The 19,388-nt window shown below is 37.7% G+C and overlaps 1 protein-coding gene across 3 annotated transcripts in view; it reads left to right on the plus strand.

Annotated features, from left to right (window-relative positions):
* The window catches only part of atp8a1 (ATPase phospholipid transporting 8A1), a 116,681-nt gene that overhangs the window by 56,152 nt on the left and 41,141 nt on the right, over positions 1 to 19,388 (plus strand). For 2 of the 3 annotated variants that reach the window (XM_008111650.3, XM_062981639.1), the window contains exons 14-20: positions 2,808 to 2,896; positions 9,958 to 10,002; positions 11,158 to 11,230; positions 12,374 to 12,479; positions 14,527 to 14,609; positions 14,722 to 14,771; positions 17,829 to 17,898. In XM_008111650.3, the coding sequence (XP_008109857.1) occupies positions 2,808 to 2,896; positions 9,958 to 10,002; positions 11,158 to 11,230; positions 12,374 to 12,479; positions 14,527 to 14,609; positions 14,722 to 14,771; positions 17,829 to 17,898 (516 nt within the window). The remainder of the gene's footprint in view (positions 1 to 2,807; positions 2,897 to 9,957; positions 10,003 to 11,157; positions 11,231 to 12,373; positions 12,480 to 14,526; positions 14,610 to 14,721; positions 14,772 to 17,828; positions 17,899 to 19,388) is intronic. The other variant, XM_062981640.1, reaches the window with a different exon arrangement.

Below are 19,388 nucleotides of genomic sequence, written 5' to 3' on the forward strand. Positions count from 1 at the left end.
GTAGACCTTGTGTTAGCAGAGTCTCTTCAGCATGAATTGACTCTTTCAGGTGATGCTCTTTTGTCCCTAGCATCTAGATAAGGGACTTCGTATCTTTATTCGTTCGCTTCCCCCAATGAATGCCAAGCTTTCCCTGTTCTTCTCCAAAGTGGGCCAAGGTCAGAGGTCACTCGTATGTATATGCCTTTCTCACATGGTCCGGGTTGCTCCTTTATCTATTCCCACTACTTTTCACTCCTTTCAAGAGTAGTGGTGAAATTGTACTGATACAGGACTAATGCCATACTGATATTACCCTATTGGCCAAGGAAACCATGCTTTGTCCTTAATCTGTCAAAGGGCAGATTCATGTTGCTTCTCCATGTTCTTGACCTCCTGTCATATTCTTGAAGTCAAGTCCTCCATCCAGACCTTCAGATGTTATGACTAACAGCATGAAGAATAACATCAAGACTTCTCGTCACAAAATGACTCTAATAAAAAGTCTTATAAGCATTAAATGGCATTGCATCTGTTGCTGTGCAGTATTGAGATCTGAACTTCTTCCCCATTTTCCTTTCACACTTGAAGGACTATGGCTTAGCATTTCCAACATACCAACTCCACTCCTTATTTTTACAAAGGTTCCTTAAAGGCCTATATCACGTGCATCCTCCTGAGACATCACTGAAACCATTGTGGTCACTTTCACTAAGATTTTCTCAGTTAACATATGAAATTTTGTAATGCATTGGCATTGGCTAATGAATGACTACTTCCTTGAAAAGTAGTGTTTCTTGTGGCCATCACTTCGTCAAAATGTACAAGAGAGTTGGCAGATCCAATGTGCCATTTCTATCATAGAAATAAAATTGTGGCTTTTCTTTCAAAGGTTGTTTCCCCATTTCATTTGAAACAGGATATTGTTCTCCCTACATTTTATCAATGTCTATCTATCCAGGAAGAGCAATCTCTGCATAGCTTTGGCGAATGTCAAGCCTTAACATATATGGAGCGTATTGCACCATTCAGACAGTCCAATGGGCTTTTCATTTGTTATAGTGATCCTAGGAAGTAATTCCAAGCCTCTTCTCAAAGACTTTCAAATTGGGTTATTCAGACAGACTGGCATACTAATTGGCAAATCAGCTTATTCAGAGATTTTGAAAGTACATTCTGCTAGAGCTGTAGCTGCTTCTGTTAGACTCTGTGAGATGTTTCCCTGTCAGATCTCTGCAAGGCCACATGTTTACAGCCATCCAGCATTATCCCGTATTTCAGGTTGGACTGCAGATTCAGAGTGAATGCTAGTTTTGATATTTTGGTAATGTTTGTTTATTAAGTGCAGTGGCTGCAATAAATGTAAAGCCCATGGGGCAGCATCTTAAGAAGATGTCCAGGGGAAAATACAGATATTGTTATGCCAGTTGTGGTGTATATTTCTGAGAACAATAAAATATTTCTGGCACCCAGGGATATATACCCACACCTAATCCCATGGCATTTCCAGTCTGAGGAGTACTTTGAGGGATTTCAAGCTTGCTCTCAGCATTTCTACCTCTCCCTTATAATACAAATTATAATACAAATGACTTTGAAGACTGTTTCAAGTTCTAGAAATTGCTTGGGAGGTTCATAATCCATAAAAAAACAGACAATGCAGACCTTATTTAGATTTTTAATTGTGATACTGGTATCACTTGTTCTGTGTCTATCTGCTTTAACAAGAGCCATGTGGTAAAGTCTGGTATAGGAGTATAAAAAACAAACAAGTACAATTGCATTTCAGTACTGTTTTCTTTTTGGAAATTTGCATGAAAATGTTATTTTATGTGTTGGCCTGCTTTATTGGAGATGTTATATATACATGTATCAACAAAAGCATTGAACTTTTGTGTTGCCAAAGGCTTTCATGGCTGGAATCACTGGGTTGCTACTCAATACTAATCAAGCTTGCTAATTGCAACATTAATTCTTGCTTCAAAAAGGCATGGGTTCTTTCTCCCACCCTGGACGTGCCACAATACACACACACACACACACACACACACACACACAGAGCTTGCCTCACCTCCAACTGACTTCTGAAGATGCCAGCCACAAATGCAGGCTAAACGTCAGGAGAGAATTCTACTGGAACACAGCCATATAGCCTGAAAAACTCACAGCAACCCATTAAACGTTTAATTGTAGAAATAATGCTCTTACAACTTCAATATTACCTTCCACAAAAAAGACAAAACGTATCACTTTAAATACAGTATACATATATTTCAGTATTTTGAAAAGTGGAGAGGTAACTTTATAAAATAATGATAAAAACTGGTGCATATTGAGCTAGAGCCTGTTGATAATTCCTATAGACTTGCAGATTGTGGAAGTGACAGTGTACTGTGCCATCGTACTAATGTATCACACCTGCTCTGCCTCTGGCAATGCTGGCTAATATATAACATTTGGTTGGAAATTGATGATCAGTCTGAACATAGTTTGTATTTTAATGGCCTTCATAAATGTTTGTACACACACACTCATCCCACAGTGCAGATTGCAACACTGGAGGAGGAGTGCCAAATGAGCTTAATAGAAAGGAAAGAAATACTGACCAGTCTAACCAATAGAAGAAATGTGGGTTTTTTTGTAACATTGTTTTGCCTTTTCAATATGTTTTATTTGTGCAATTTGCTAAAATGTATAGTAGCTTATCCATATGCAACCATCTACTACAAGTTACCTTTGAAGATTTGCAAGGGGATTTAGATGAATATTTAAAAATCACATTAATATAAACATCATGAAAAAAAATAATACATTTTGTGTGTGTTTAGGTGAAATACATATTTTCTGACAAGACTGGAACCCTGACGTGCAATGTAATGCAATTCAAGAAGTGTACTATTGCAGGAATAGCCTATGGGTAGGTTCTTTATATTTTTTGCTACTGGAGAAAAGTGCTTTTATTATAATTCTGTTTTTGGAATTGAAGTAAGGTCAAAACGTAAACTACTAAGTCAGTAAGATCAAGATTTTAACTGTTTATTATAAATAAAGCTTGGATGCAGCAATAATTTGCTGTGTAAACCTTACACTACTAGCACAATGGAGTTCTGTCTACTTGCCAGTGAGTCTCACTGTGTTTAGTAAGGATCTCTATTAAACAAGTTGTGTTTGTTATTGTTTATATTGTCTGTTTTGGTAAGGCCAATTGGTTGATCAATAAAATTGTCTCATTATTAGACAAATGTAGAGTGGACATTATTATTATTTTTTTCAAACAGTACAATCATTTGTATCTTTGCTCTGTTGGAAGCCTTAATTAATTAACACTTGCTTCTAGATAGAGATCTTTAGGGATAGCAATCTAAATATACTGATTTGGAAAATTAATTGCCAGAATCCTGTTGGTATTTTACATCTGTGCATGTGTACATTTGTGGTTGTGCTTGCTTAGGTGTTGTGCAAAGGACACAATGGTTCACAGCTATGTAAGTGACATTCCATATGTGTGGCCATTTCACATGACCCTAAACTTTATTGTTAGAGATTGTTTTAAAGAAATATGTGTTTGTTCAATGAAACATCCTAGGTTTTGCTCGTTGTCACCTCTGCATATATTCCAATCTTTTTGAGGATTGTTTGTACTGATTGTTTCAATTTGCATGACTCTTCAAGATTTCTTTAACAAACTAATCAAGTGAAGGGAAAATGTTCTATTTTTTTCTGCATCTTTTTTCATACCTGGGGCATCCCTATGTATTCAGAACTTCCTGCCTAATGTATGAGTATACTTCAGTTCCCAGCTGATAATTATCCAAACACCTTTTGTATTTGAAAGAATAGTGCTAAATGCCGAAAACTGAATTGCAAAATGTTTCACACTCAGTTTACAATTCATTTTGAAATTCTGCAGTTTTCTCATCTGTTCTTTTGTTTCTGTCATATCTGAGTTAATCTCAGTTAAAATAATATGATCCTTTACCAAAAATATTGTAAAGCAATGCTTTTGGGTTGGAAAGAGTAGCCATTTATAAGAAACGTTGTCCAGGGGACGCCCGACTGTATTTACTCAGTCTTCCACAAGTCTCTTTCCATGTCCCCCTTATGCCCTACCTCATGCACAGAGGAAGAACTGTTTAAAGCTACAGACAACGCAGTCACTGTTGCCCATTTTTGGTCAAAAACTGTTTAGCAGTTTGTGATTCCTTTATCAGTTTTAAACTTATTTTATGCAATGCTTTTGGCATGAAATAAATAAATAAATAAATCATTTAGCAAGCAAAATAGTGAATATATAATAGAGTTGTGCAAAAATTCAGATACAGGTTGTAAATTCTAAGCAATTTGGCAAATTCATACTTACAATGCGACTTACGAACCCAGAGCTGCCCCCGCCGAATGCAGACTAATCAAAAACACCAATCTCCAAAAATTTCAGAAGAAGTTAATTTTTTATTCTATGATTTTATGCATGTCTCCATGAGTCATTTCAGAACCACTGTGTCAATCACTTATCCCAGCTAATCAAGGAAGGAGACCGGAATTCTTCTCTTGCTTTCCCTTGATCTCTCTCTCTCTCTATCTATCTATCTTACTACAGTAATTTATTTTAGCATTTATAGAGCATATATAGCAGTTATGGCAGTGTTAGGAGACTTATTTATTTATTTATTTTGTTTCCAATATTTCTATCCCGCCCTTCTCACCCGAAGGGACTCGGCAGCATACAATTGGCAACAATTCGATGCCGACACATCATTAAAAAACAAACAGCATATAAAATCTATTACAAACAGTTAAATACAGTATAAAATATAAAACATATGGTTAAAATCCGTTCCTCCAATATCTTCATGCTTTAGTCATACATCAGTCTGGGTCGTCTTTGTTGTTTATTCGTTAAAAGCCTGAGCACATAGCCATTTTTAAGGCTTTCCTAAAACTCAAAAGGGTTGGGGCTTGCCGTATATCTCTGGGGAGGGTGTTCCACAGCCAGGGAGCCACCACCGAGAAGGCCCTGTCCCTCGTTCCCACCAGCCGCGCTTGTGAAGCAGGCGGGACCGAGAGCAGGGCCTCACCTGATGACCTTAGGGATCTTCCTGGCTCATAGGAGGAGATACGTTCGGACAAGTAGATTGGGCCAGAACCGTTTAGGGCTTTATAGGTCAAAAACAGCACTTTGAATTGGGCTCTGTAACATATTGGCAGCCAATGGAGCTGGCTTAGCAGGGGGGGGTGCGCTCCTTGTATGCCGCCCCAGTTATTAATCTGGCTGCCACCCGTTGAACTAGTTGGAGCTTCTGGGCAGTCTTCAGAGGCAACCCCACATAGAGAGCGTTGCAGTAGTCCAGATGGGATGTAACCAGAGCGTGGACCACTGTGGCCAAGTCAGACCTCCCAAGGTACGGGCGCAGCTGACGCACAAGTCTTAGTTGTGCAAATGGACCTGGGACTCCAGGCTCAGCTATGAGTCCAGGAGAACACCCAGACTGTGAACCTGCGTCTTCAGGGGGAGTGCGACCCCGTCCAACACAGGCTATAACCCTATACCCTCTTCGGCCCTATGACTGACCAGGAGGACCTCTGTCTTGTCTGGATTCAGTTTCAATTTGCTCGACTTGGCTAAAAACAAAAGAAAAATTTCTTAGGCAGAGAAGAGCTCCATGCACAATCAGATGAAAACAAAAGGGTAGATGAGGAAGATGCCAATAAAACTGCTTAAATGCCTGTAAGCACACAGCTATCAGAGTGTGAAAGTGTAAATAAAGGCAACAATGCCATTCTAACCACTCGAATACCTGAAAGCATGCAGGCTTCAGAAAGTAACGGTTTAGATAAAAGGTCTGTTGCCATTCAGTTGGGCATTGAGAGACATGTAATGAGAGTGACATGGAAGGAAAATCCCCTCATCAATACTCCATTTCAAAAGTTGCAGTGATAAGATCTAAATCTAAGTCTTTGTCTAAGGTTAAAAAGGATAAAAGTAAAGACAGAGGTGTCAGTTTTCAATTCTAAAAGGTTGCTAGGAGATATCAAAAATGTATATATATATTTTATAAGAAGACTAGCTATGCCCGGCCATGCGTTGCTGTGGCGAAGTATGGTGGTATGGGAAATAAAGTATTGAGGAATTGTTGGTAGTTAAGTAAAGATTTTCCCCTGATATTAAGTCCAGTCGTGTCTGACTTTGGGGGTTGGGGCTCATCTCCATTTCTAAGCTGAAGAGCTGGCGTTGTCCGTAGACTCCTCCAAGGTCATGTGGCATGACTGCATGGAGCGCCGTTACCTTCCCGCTAGAGCAGTACCTATTCATCTACTCTCATTTGCATGTTTTTGAAGTTTAGGGTTGACAGAAGCTGGGGCTAACAGTGGGGGCTCTCACCGTTCCTCCAATTCAAACCTGCAACCTTTCAGAAGTTCAGCAGCTCAGCGCTTTAACACGCTGCGCCATAAGGGGATATTATTTCCTAAAGGTTGTGAATATACAATATTTTTGATATTTTTCTCTGTTGGAGGGAAGTATGAATGCTGCAATTAGGGAAAATTATTAGCATGTAATGGCCTTGCAGCTTTAAAGCCTGGCTGCTTCCTCCCTGAGTGAATTTTTTTGTTGGGAGGTGTTAGCTGGCCCTGATTGTTTCCTGTCTGGATTTCCCTTGTTTTCAGAGTGGTGTTGTTTGTGATATTTTATGTGCTTCTACTGTCTGTGGCCCTCGGAAAACAGAGGATTTGCCAGACTTTGGTGATGGGAATACTTTGTTGGGCGGTGTTAGCTGGCCCTGATTGTTTCCTGAGTGGAATTCCCCTGTTTCAGAGTGTTGTTCTTTATTTAGTTTTCTGATTTTAGAGATTGTATTGTTCTGTTTTATTATACCACAATAATTTTTATATATTCTGATTTTAGTGTTTTTGAATACTTGGAGCCAGATTGTATTCATTTTCACAGTTCACAGCAACACAACAACAACAACAACAACAACAACAACAACAACAATAATAATAATAATGACTTTGGTAATACACACTGCTTCACTCCCTTCTCAGCTTCCTTTCTGGAAGAATCATTTTTTGGGAGGTGTTAGCTGGTCCTGATTGTTTCCTTTGTGGAATTTCCAATTTCCCTGCTTTCAGAGTGTTGCTCTTTATTTATTGTCCTTGTTTTAGAGATTATGTTGTTCTGTATTATTCTACCACAGTAATTATTTCATATTACAGTAGAATCTCACTTATCCAACATTTGCTTATCCAATGTTCTGGATTATCTAACGCAGTCAATGTTTTTGTAGTCAGTGTTTTAAATTCATTGTGATATTTTGGTGGTCAATTTGTAAATACAGTAATTACTACATAGCATTACTGTGTATTGAACTACTTTTTCTGTAAAATTTGTTGTATAACATGTTTTGGTGCTTAATTTGTATAATGATTACCTAATTTGATGTTTAATCGGCTTTTCCTGAATCCCTTCTTATTATCCAACATATTCACTTATCCAACGTTCTGCCAGCCTGTTTATGTTGGATGAGACTCTACTGTATATTTATAATCTTATATTATCTGCTTAGAATTGGATTATATGAGGCCCCTTCTACACAGCTGGATAAAATGCACACTGAAGTGGATTATATGGAAGTGTGGAGTCAAGATAATCCAGTTCAAAGCAGATAATATAAGATTATAAATGGGTTATATAGCTGTGTGGAAGGGCCTTGAGTCTACACTGCCATATAATCCAGTTCAAATCTGATAATCTGTATTTTATAGGCAGTGTGGAAGAGGCCTAAGTGAGGCCTAACTCTGCCTGTCCCTTGGGCTGAGTAGGTTGCTAGGAGACCAAGTGGGTGGAGCTTAGCCTTCTAACTGGCAGCAATTGGATAAAAACAATATTTCCTCTCCCTCAAATTAGGACTTTATTTTTCTTTTCTTTTTGTTATATCAATGTAGAGGCATGGATGAGGGGTTTGCTGTCAATTTACAAGGTTGTGGGGTGTTTAGTTTTGTTGTTTTGTCCGTTGCCGTGATTCCATAGAAGATAGAAGATGTATCACTTCTAATCTCATATACAATTGCCCAACATGAAGATGATAAATTATTGTGGGATAGCTCCTGTGGCACAGTGGGTTAAACCCTTGTGCTGGCTGGACTGATGACTTGAAGATTGGGTTGCTGAGCTGAAGCTTGCTGGGTCAAATCCAACCCAGGCAGAGCATGAATGAGCTCCCTCTATCAGCTCCAGCTCCATGCAGGGACATGAGAGGAGCCTCCCACAAGGATGATAAAAACATCAAAACATCCTGGCATCCCTGGGCGACATCCTTTCAGATGGCCAATTCTCTCACACCAGAAGCGACTTGCAGTTTCTCAAGTCGCTCCTGACAGGAAAAAAAATTGCAGGATATTGGTGCATTTAGAACTGATTCAGCTTTAAAGAGGTTTCGTGAAGTTTTGGCACTGTATCTTAGAAAGTCTGTGGCAAGCTCAAAGTTTGCTAGAATACCCATATTAGAGATTCTAGAGTTTTTAGATTCAGGAGATGTAAATGTATTAGCATTATCTAAGTTAGAACAGATTCTCCAAAATACAGCTAATGTGGAATATGATGCATGAACAATTAATTACTTCTACTACTGTTGGTCATCATTCTTTATGGGTAAAGCATTGGAAGACTACCAAAAATTGAGAGAAAGCCTAGCAAATTTTCCCTTAAAGGGAAAGCTATTATTTGGATAAACGGCTCTGGGAAAGATTTTAATGGAAGGAAAGAACAAGAAGCACGTACTTCCTATAGTGTAAAAAGGTTCAGAAACAACGAGGAAAAGGGTGCAGATCACTTCAGCAGAGTTGGCAGGCAGCCTTACTGACTTGAAAGTGAGATGATGTTTACTTCACTTGGATCATCTTTGGAAATACATAACTATAGACAATTGGCTTCTTCCATTGCGTAGTTCAGAAAGGTTACAAAATCATTTTCTCAAGAAGACTAAAGAGAAAGTATCTGCCATCACCAGTACCAAGAAATAGTTTCAAGAAACTATTGAGAGTAAACCTGGATTTTCTGGATTTCCAGGTTTACTCCAATTTAAAAAAAAAAAACACCAAACCTTTCAGTGAGGTCCGGATCTTCGCAGGCATGGACCCTGTTGGGATTGAGTCTTTGGATCACCTTCTGCGATTCTGAGAGTCAGTCCCTACTGCTATCCCAATTTTTCAGGCTCCAAGAACCCGAAGAACCAGGATGGCACTGCCAGCCTCCCCTCGCTGCCCTCCATTTTTCCCTCCACTTACCAGATGAAGAGAAGGAGGAATTCCCCCTTCCCTTCTCCAAAGCCTACTATTGGTTCTTCCGAGAGAGGAGGGAGATGAAAAAAGCCTTGAGGGCTCTTTCGGACTCTTCCTCGTGTAAGTGGAGGGGAAAATGGAGGGCAGGGAGGGGAGACTGGCAACGTCCTTGCCCGGATCAGCACGGGAAAGCAGCTAGCCGCTGCCACCACCAAAATTCTGGGATTTAGGCATGTCAGGAAGGGCCCTGGGATACCCAGTGAGAGGTTGAAAGATTTTGTGAATAATCATTCTAGGGAGACTGTACTTCAAAACAGAAAAAGGAAGAGCTTTCCATCTGACTTAAACCTATATCATGGTGGCTTTACCCCCTGGCTATATAACAAAACTGAAGGAGGGCAAGAAGGGAACAATGGATAAAACAGTTTAGAATTTTGAACTCCTGCCTTTTTTTTAATCCAGTGGTTGTGAATTACTCCTTCAGCCTTTCTAGAATGGTAATTCATTGTATCTTCCTCTCAGTCTTTCTGCCCATCTATCCCTCCCACTGATCACTGCATGCACTGTTGCTCTTTTACTTCTGAAAAATCCTTTATTTGCATTCTTTGCTTGTTTTATTTCATTTTCCTTGCTGGGCACTCTACATTTAACACCTTTTTTCTCTATGAGCCTTTATTCCTACTGCCTTTGTTTTTCATTTAGCCATTCTCCTGAATCAGAGGATGATGGCTCTCCTGCAGACGATTGGTAAGCACTAACCTCCAATAAGTGTATTTATGTATTTATTTGCTAGCTTGTTTTAAAATCATTATGTTTGTTTATTATTAACTCTAAAGCAACTTTTAACACTGCATATTGAAATTAATATCTGGAATATATATATATAAGAGAAACAGTTTCTGACCCTGAAAGTGAGCAATTCCAAACTGACAGATTTTGATTTTCAGGAGCGCAAGTTTCTGTGAGAGAAGAGGTGAAAGCTTCTTTGGTCATAGGGACATTGATTACTTAATTTAAATGGTTATGCTTTTGAACACATTTATATTTCACCAGCATTGATTTTCGTATGATAACTTGACTTTGCCATTGCCTTCAAAAGTATTAATAAATGCTGTAATCCAACAAAGCTAAATGCTTGCCTGATGGAAGACATAATATATAAGACTAATTATGTGTGTAATATAAGTAAAAATTGCAAAGCTGTCATTGTAATGTTTTTTGCAGGGGAAAGCCGTGTGTGAATCAAACCAGTCAGTTTTAAGTTGTGAATTTTAATCCGCATTTCATCATTGGATTTTAACTTATATTTGTGCATCTTGTATTGGTTGTGTTTTAATAGTGTTTTATATGTTATTTTAATGATGCTGTACCTCGCCTAGAGCCTCAGGGAAAGGCGGGTAATTTATTTTAAAAAATCTTATCATTAACTTGCTTAATTTGCAATTTCTTATATGAAAGTCCCCCGCTTAAACCTTACCTTAAAGAAATAATTACTTTTAATTTTAATCTTTTTATTCTGTATTTTCACAACTACCTAGGAGTGGGTTGGTAGGCTAGTAGGCCGGGATGCTTTGTATCTATACATGATTTTACATGGTTTTACTGTATGTATGGGTAAGTGTGTACGTTTTGTATGTTTCACATGTTTTGATATGGTCAAAATTGACTAATCAATAAAGAATTGTTATTATATGAAAGTTAACTTGTTCAACTGCATTAATAAATTATTCAGAATACTTAGAATTTCAAAATGTCATAATAAATAAACACTTCAATCTTGGGTATTTATTAAGTACAAAACAATTCTAAAATGCCGATTTGTCTGTTCTAGACTCTGGACTAGATTTTGATGATCTGTGATTGTAAATTAAATGTTATGTTTTCACTTCATATGTCTTTTAGGCAGAGTACACAAACCAAAGAAGAAAAAATATTTAATGATCCATCATTGCTAGAAAACCTCCAAAATAAACATGTAAGCTAAATAAATAAATATTATGCCTTTTCAAAGGAGAAGGGATTTTCAGCAAAGTAAAAAAACTAATTTGTATCCCAGGCATCAGTCATCACATACATTTTGAATAAAGCATAATAATTAAGATTATAATTACAAGTTACTGACAAGCATGCATTTTTAAAATCCTCTGACAGGCACTTTTATCATGGAAGGATACAATTCAGAGCAGAGAAATAATCCTAAAAAGAATACTTAATGCTTTGCCCTTATAACCTTTTCTTTTGCAACATTCTGTCCTCAAGGAGATATCTGAGAATTTCAATTGTACGTAGGTGGGAATAGGATATCTGAGAAGTGGAGTTTCAGTATATAATGGATTTGAAGGGAAAGAGTGAAGCATGGTATTTTGTAGACTCTAACTGGGGCCCTCTAATGATGGTGCTTGGTCCTTTAGCAATGAATGTCTGCAAGATAAAAGAGGAACAGAAGAAACAGGAAACAGTTTTGCCAGGAAGAAAAAACAGAACTTTATTTATTTTGGCTTTTATGTGGCAACTAGGTGACTGTTGTCTGTTCACATGTATGGTAACCAATGCCCAACCATCTGTTGGACAAAAATGATGGCACCCTCCCAGTCCCATGCCACAACATACAACAAAAAGTAGGCAGTATTGTGTATGTGGCTCTTTGAAGCTACAGCTAATCCAAGAGGCCATTAAATGTCTTGCAGTCAGAATTTGTGTTCCTGTTCTGGCAAATGGATCTGATTGGATGATAAAGCACAGTCTGCTTGAATCTTATTTCCATATGAAAAATTATCAGCCCCTGAAAGACTGAAACAGCTTTGTTAATGTTTTCTGGGCTCTTTGCTTGTGATTACCAGGTTCCCTCCATGTGATACACTTCAAAAGTTTCAACCAAATGATCTTTGATGGGAACAGTTTGTGCAGGTTGTGTTCAGTAAAAGATAATGGCCTATACGTATATGATTAGCCCTAGCTGAAGTAATGGGATTTATATATGCATTTACTTACATTCATCTTGTAATGAATGTTGGGGCAAGCAATTCGATTTAGGCCACGTTTTTTAAACTTCTCACCTTTGTAGCTATTTTTGACATCAGACATGTTTCAAGTTTTTCTATTTGCTTGTTTTGCTTAGCCAACTGCACCTATCATTTGTGAATTTCTGACAATGATGGCAGTCTGCCATACAGCAGTTCCAGAAAGAGAGGATGATAAGATAATTTATCAAGCATCGTCACCAGGTAAGGGTTATGCAATTGCATAAAATTTAAAAAAATATATATTTTTGTTAAGCAGATTGACCAAAATGGGAAATTTTTCAGTATGAAGACTTTTTCTAAAATGTTTTGAGGGTTTTCTTAAGCGGCCTAAATCTGAATTGTATTCAGATTTCGTTATGTTCAGCTGGGTTGGCAGAAACAGATTTCCTTGTTCTCGCCTTCTTGCAGAAACCTCTCCAGTCCCTTGACAATGTTATGCAGAAAGTTGAGCTATAGTGAGTAGGGGAACAAAGGTTTCTACAAAATTAGGCAGATAGACCTTCTTAGTGGAATCATTTTGCTAGCAGGAGACAATCTTGGATCCTTGAAGTGCTATGAAGTTGCAAATAAGTTGTAAATTGTAGGTTTCAAAGGAAAAAAGAGAAACCATGGAACATTTTATGATCACAGCACATCTCATATGAGGATAGCTGAGCTGTTATAGCTGTGAGTAGAATGCTATCCTCAGAAAGTGAAGATTTACCGGGTCTTTTATGGATACTTTTTTTTACCATAGACAACCAGGTCTATAATAAAAGACTGGATTTTTACATGCAATCTAGCTTGAACAGAATGTTAGTACAAGTCAGTAGAAAATGCATACATAGCTTATAATGCATGATTTCACAACAAAAAACTGCTGTGGACAGCATCTCCCAACAAAACAGCCTTTCAGATGTGTTAACAGGATTCCTTAGGACAGGCATGGGCAAACTTCAGCCCTCCAGGTGTTTTGGACTTCAACTGTTACAAATGCCAGCCAGCCTACTGGCTGTTAGGAATTGTCCAAAACACCTGAAGGGCCAAAGTTTGCTCATGCCTGCCTTAGGACGTGGAAGTAGACATCAGCTACATTCCATATGCCTTCCCAGGCCCAAGCCACTTTACATAATTGTTTTGACAGGACTGATTACTTGCCAAGCAAGACTGCATCAGTGCAGCAAAAGTTTGGGGATTCTTCAAGGTAGATATCTCCTATGCTGCCAGTCAAAATATATTGTATTTGTTCTGTTCCTCTTTCGAGGGGAGGAGGTTCTCCAGAAATAGTGCCAAAATAAGTGAGAATGCACTAGACAACAATGATATCTCCATATACTCCATATACTCCACATACCTGGAAATTGGAATTCTCTGTTGCAATCAGCATTGCATAACTACATGCATACTAACTGTGTAAAAAAGGCTCTAAGATACCTTTTTCATGAATTGCGAAAATGACACCAACAAAAGTATTCCAGTGGACACTGGGCTCTCCCAGTGCAAATTCATACTTCTCAGCCAGTGTTCCAATAAACGCTGATTCCCCTATGCATCACGCTAAGCACACTAAGTCCTTTGTGCAACAAGCAAAATGACCCTTATGCATGAATCCTGATGCAAAAGGGTCATTTTGCTGGTTTCCCTACTTGTACTCTAGAAGCAGTCCCTTGCTGTACACCAGGGGTCCTCAAACTTTTAAAGTGGAGGGCCAGTTAATGGTCCCCAGACGGTTGAGGGACAAATTATCATTTGAAAAAAAATACGAACAAATTCCTATGCACACTGCACATGTCTTATTGGTAGTGCAAAAAAAAAAAAACCAAACCAACACAACAACAATGAAAGAACAATACAATATTTAAAAATAACAGTTTTAACCAACATAAATGTATCAGGATTTCAATGGGAAGTATGGGCCTGCTTCTGGCCACTGAGATAGTCAAGTTAATTAGGATTGTAGTTGTTGTGTGCCTTCAAGTCATTTCAGACTTTGGGCGAGCCTATGTCTAAAACTAAGGACGGGAGCCAGGTAAATGACCTTGGAGGGCCGCATCCAGTCCCCGGGCCTTAGTTTGGGGACGCCTGCTGTACACAGATGTTGAAAAACGACTTAATTCTGTTTCCAACAGACTAAAGTCCAATTACAAAGACGTAAGCCCACAAATTAATTCCAGCCATACACTGGAGAGTATAGAAAAGTATTTTGAAAGATTTGTTTATGTTTCACTCTATCAATTTCTGCATGAAATAATGAGATGGTTTGTTGCAGATGAGGGGGCTTTGGTTAGAGCAGCCAAACATCTTCATTTTGTTTTCACCGGAAGAACTCCAAATTCTGTAATTATAGAATCTGTAAGTACATCAAAATAGTTATTATCTAGTTGACGTTAGTAACAATTATTAAAGTAGAAAATGCTGCTAAAATATTTTTAAAAGAATAAGCAGTATTTCACTTTTCCCTCAGCTTGGACAGGAAGAAAGATACGAATTGCTGAATGTGCTAGAATTCACAAGGTAAGTAAACACGTGTGTGTGTGTGTGTATGTGTACGTTTAAGCAAAATTTCAACAAGGAAACCTAAGCTCCTAAGTTATGAATATTTCATTCTACAGCTGTGATGGATCTTGCTGTAATTGTTAGAATACTAGTCTGGAACTTGAGCAATTCAATTTCTATTGCTGAATCATGAAACTCATTGGGTGATCTTCAGCTTCTTAGATTATTCTACTTCATAGAGTTGTGAGGATGACGTGCAGAAGAAAAGAGTGGTGTGTACATTGAACTCACTGGAAGAAATATAGGTCAAAATGTAATTGGTATAACAAACTAATAGGAAACCATTTTTTGAGCTGTATATTTTGAAGGTCTGACTGGCAGTAAGATTAGGGTTTTTTCTGGTGCCAAGCCAAAGCATGGCTTTTTATTAAATCTTTAAGGGATTTGTTTATTTCATGTGCATATATACATGTACATTATTTAAATTGTTGTAGATTTTAAAGATAATTTACCTGTTGCTTTTAAAATGACTTTAACAGTTGCCATGTTTATTATATTTTATTGTATTCAATGTTTTTTTAATCTTCCCTGAGATCCTATGATAAAAGGTGGGATAGAAGTATTTTTTAAAAAAATAAATTTTAAAGAAATAATTAGAGAATCTTTGGCAACTTTTCAGAAAAAAGTGATAAAGTTTGTCTTTTTTTCTTAATGGAAGGAAGTCATCAAGATTAATTTATATGCTGACGATGTTATGATAATTTTAGGGGAGGTGGAGGAGTCACTACAATCAATAGTCAGAACAGTTAAGGATTTTGGTAAAACTTCGGGACTCACAATTAATTTAGGGAAATCAGAGATTCCACATAAAAATCTAACATGGGAAGAACTTAAGAAGGTTCAAAACATCATGGGAATAAAACTGGGGAATAAGAAGATGAAAAACCTGGGAGTAGATATACCAAAAAATATTAATAATATTATACCAATGAACTACAATCATTTATGGAAAAATATGAGCAAACAAATCATTTCATGGGGAAAGAAATTTCGAGATATCTCCTCAAGGCTAAAAATTTACAAGATGAAGATCTTGCCCAAGTTCTTATTCTTGTTCCAAACCCTCCCGGTGAATATCCCTATCAATTTGTTGAAGAAATGGGATAACTCTTTCAAAAAATGGGTAGTGGGAGGAAACAAAAACAGAATTGCTAACTTCTTATATTATAGTAAACAAGAATTGGCTGGATGGGGGGCTCCCTGGTTGGGAATATACTATGAGGCAATTCAACTAGCGAAGTTACTAGAATTCGAATTGGAAGGGTAAAAAAAAATGGGTGCAAATAGAAAAGGAAGCAAATAATTGGCAAAAGGGAACGTCAATGGGAAAGAGAATAGATAGAAAAGACCTAAAGAACATAAAAGCAGGCCCTTGCTTAACAATGTTGTCAATCTGGAAAAAATGGCAAACTAAATTACAAATAAATAAAATTGACCCTTTCCCATTAGAAACATTGGAAAATAAGGACAAGACATTTAGGAATATAATTAAGGCACTGAAGGAAAATGGTATTAAAAGGATTGGGGACTTTATGGACCCCAATGGAGAAATATTAAAGTGGGATAAAATAAAAGATAAATGTGGCCAAGGGAACTGGATAGCATGGTTAGGTTTGTCCAGTAAAGCCCAGGCCATGAAAAGAAGAGAAGCAGGTGAAACCCCCCTGGATAGAATAATTAGAAGGAAATGAGAAATAGATAAAGGAATGACTGGGCTATGGTAGGATGAACTAATTACCTTAACTTATAATACGAAAGAAACGCTTACAGAGATCTGGAAACAGGAAAAAAAACTTTACTGAGAAACTAATCGGGGCTTGGATCAATAATATTCATAAAATTAATAATATAAGGATCAAAGAAACACAAAGGAAAATAATCTCAAAATGGTATAGAACTCCCCTACAATTAGCTCATATAACGGGAAGTACCTCTAAAAATTTGGCATAAATGTGGTGGAATAGGTTCATTCTCACACATGTGGTGGGACTGTAGAAAAATTCAAATCTTTTATAGTAAAATAAGAAAAGAAATGGAAGAAATAATAGGGAAAGAATTAATATGGGACAAAGCCAGATTTATGTCCCTCACAATAAAGGTAAGGGACGATAACAATAATTGGACCGAGATTCTAAAATATATGACAGCCGCAATACAAGCCACAATAGCCCGAGGATGGAGAGATGAGACCAAATGGGACGTAAAAACTTGGTGGTCTTATATATCAGAATATATAATTAATGATTTCATTAATCAAAGGAAAAGAAAATATACAAATAGTCTAAAAGAACCTGACTGGTTCAGGAAATGGTAAATCCTAATTAACAAAATAGATGGAGATGAAAGATACACTACCTTGAACCAGGCGTTCCACACAGTTAAAATGATACAATGATAATATATTGAATTGCTGTTCCGGGGAGAGGGAGAACGGGGGAGGGTAGGGGGTGTGTGTTACATTCCAAAGGTTCGTTTAAAATGTCATTTAAGCATTACTTACTTTTGGTATTATGTATATTGAAATAAGACATGCATCGCTAAAATTTTGTTAATTGTTAGAATGTAATAAAATAAAAACATTTTTTTTAAAAGTTTGTCTTTTTTTCTTATACAATGGGCTCTTGGTTTGATTATCGGACCATCAATGGATGCCAAATTCAATAGATGTTCAGTTACCATTTTATTTAATGGCATTGTAAAATGGCATCCCTTATATAAAAAGTTTGCTTTTTGAATGGGTTGCGAGGGAGAGGAAAATATTTTCAAACTGTGAGTAACTGAATCCATAGATACAAAATTTGTAGATACAGAGAGCCCACTGTACTGTTTTGATGCCTTCTAGATGTTGCATTTTGTAAACAGATTTCCTGCTTTAGACAACATTTGTTTTTATGTACTGTTTCTATACGTTGAACTTTTTTCACCTCATTTCAAGATGTGAACAAAAGTTAATGTTCCATATGAGTGACTAAGTCACTGCAAATCTACTGGCAATGATATGTACCTCTTTTTCAGTTCAAGAAAAAGAATGTCTGTCATTGTCCGCACACCAACAGGAAAATTAAGACTGTACTGCAAAGGGGCTGTAAGTTATTTTAAGAATACTTTTAAATAAATTAACGCATTCTCTACATTAAGTAAATTTGCTTTTTAGCAGGAACATGCTGAGCAGAGATGGTAATAAGGTGTAGATTTTACCATCTCATAATAATAATATGTGGCAACTTTAACCACATAGGGATGAGGTTGCTATAGTATTTTTAAGCTTAACCAAGAAGCTTTAGCCATATATCTGAAATTTTGATTCTTCTTTTGTGTGGTGTGAAGGTTTTTAGATAACCTTGTGTTGTGACAGTGCTACATTTTGGGAGACATACAACATATTAAAGTAAAGTAAAAGTAAAAGCAAGTATCAAGTTAAAAATAATAAATCCCTTTTGGTGTGAGTGATATAATGAGAACATAAATTCTATAGCCTTAACATATTTAGAAGAATCAGATTGTGGGAAGAAGTTATGTACGAATAACCAATTGTCAAGTTTCAAATTGTGTGTATTTATTTATTTATTTCGTGTCAAAAGCATTGCATAACAAATACATTTAAAAATGATGAAAAAAATAAAAAAATCACAAACAACTAAATAGTTTTAGACCAGAAACGGGCAACAGCAACCGCATTGTCCGTAGCTTTAAACAACTCCTCCTCCGTGCATGAGGCAGGACATTGTGGGCAAGCATACATATGCGGAGTTGTTTGTTCTGCTCCACAGTCACACAAGGTGGAGGATTCCTCCAGGTAGTGCCATCTTGCCAGGTTGTCTTTTGATCTGCCCACTCCACTTCTGAGTCTGTTCAGGGACTTCCAAGTTGCCCATTCTTGGTTTGCCCCTGGAGGAAGACCCTCATGGGGGGCCATCCAGTTAGAATTGCCAGGTTTAGCTGCCCAGAGGGACACCCTTGCTGCTGCTGGAGGAACATCAAGAGGAGTGGTGGTTCTCATGAAGCCCTTCCTTGATTTGAGTCTACTGGGAGGAGGCTGATAGTCATGCAATTGTGTGTATAGTACCGTATATGTCATTTCTCCCATGGTAAATTGGCCATTTGTATTCTTTCATAAAATGCACTCTCTACTGGAAAGATGAAAAAGAAAAATGTTACTAAACAAAAAAAACTGCAGATTTTGTGCAGAAAAAGCCCTGAATTGAAAACAGGAAGAAAATTGCTAAAATTAAACATTGCTACCTGGTGGTAGCGCAGTGTTTTAAAGCGCTGGGCTGCTGAACTTGCAGACCGAAAGGTCCCAGGTTCAAATCCCAGGAGCGGAATGAGCGCGTGCTGTTAGCCCCAGCTCCTGCCAACCTAGCAGTTCGAAAACATACAAATGTGAGTAGATCAATAAATACCGCTCCGGCGGGAAGGTAACGGCGCTCCATGCAGTCATGCCGGCCACATGACCTTGGAGGTGTCTACGGACAACGCCGGCTCTTCGGCTTAGAAATGGAGATGAGCACCAACCCCCAGAGTTGGTCACGACTGGACTTAACGTCAGGGGAAAACCTTTTAACTACCTTTCAG

This window comes from Anolis carolinensis, chromosome 5 (genome assembly GCF_035594765.1).
Source record: "Anolis carolinensis isolate JA03-04 chromosome 5, rAnoCar3.1.pri, whole genome shotgun sequence".
NCBI classification, from domain to species: Eukaryota; Metazoa; Chordata; class Lepidosauria; order Squamata; family Dactyloidae; genus Anolis; species Anolis carolinensis.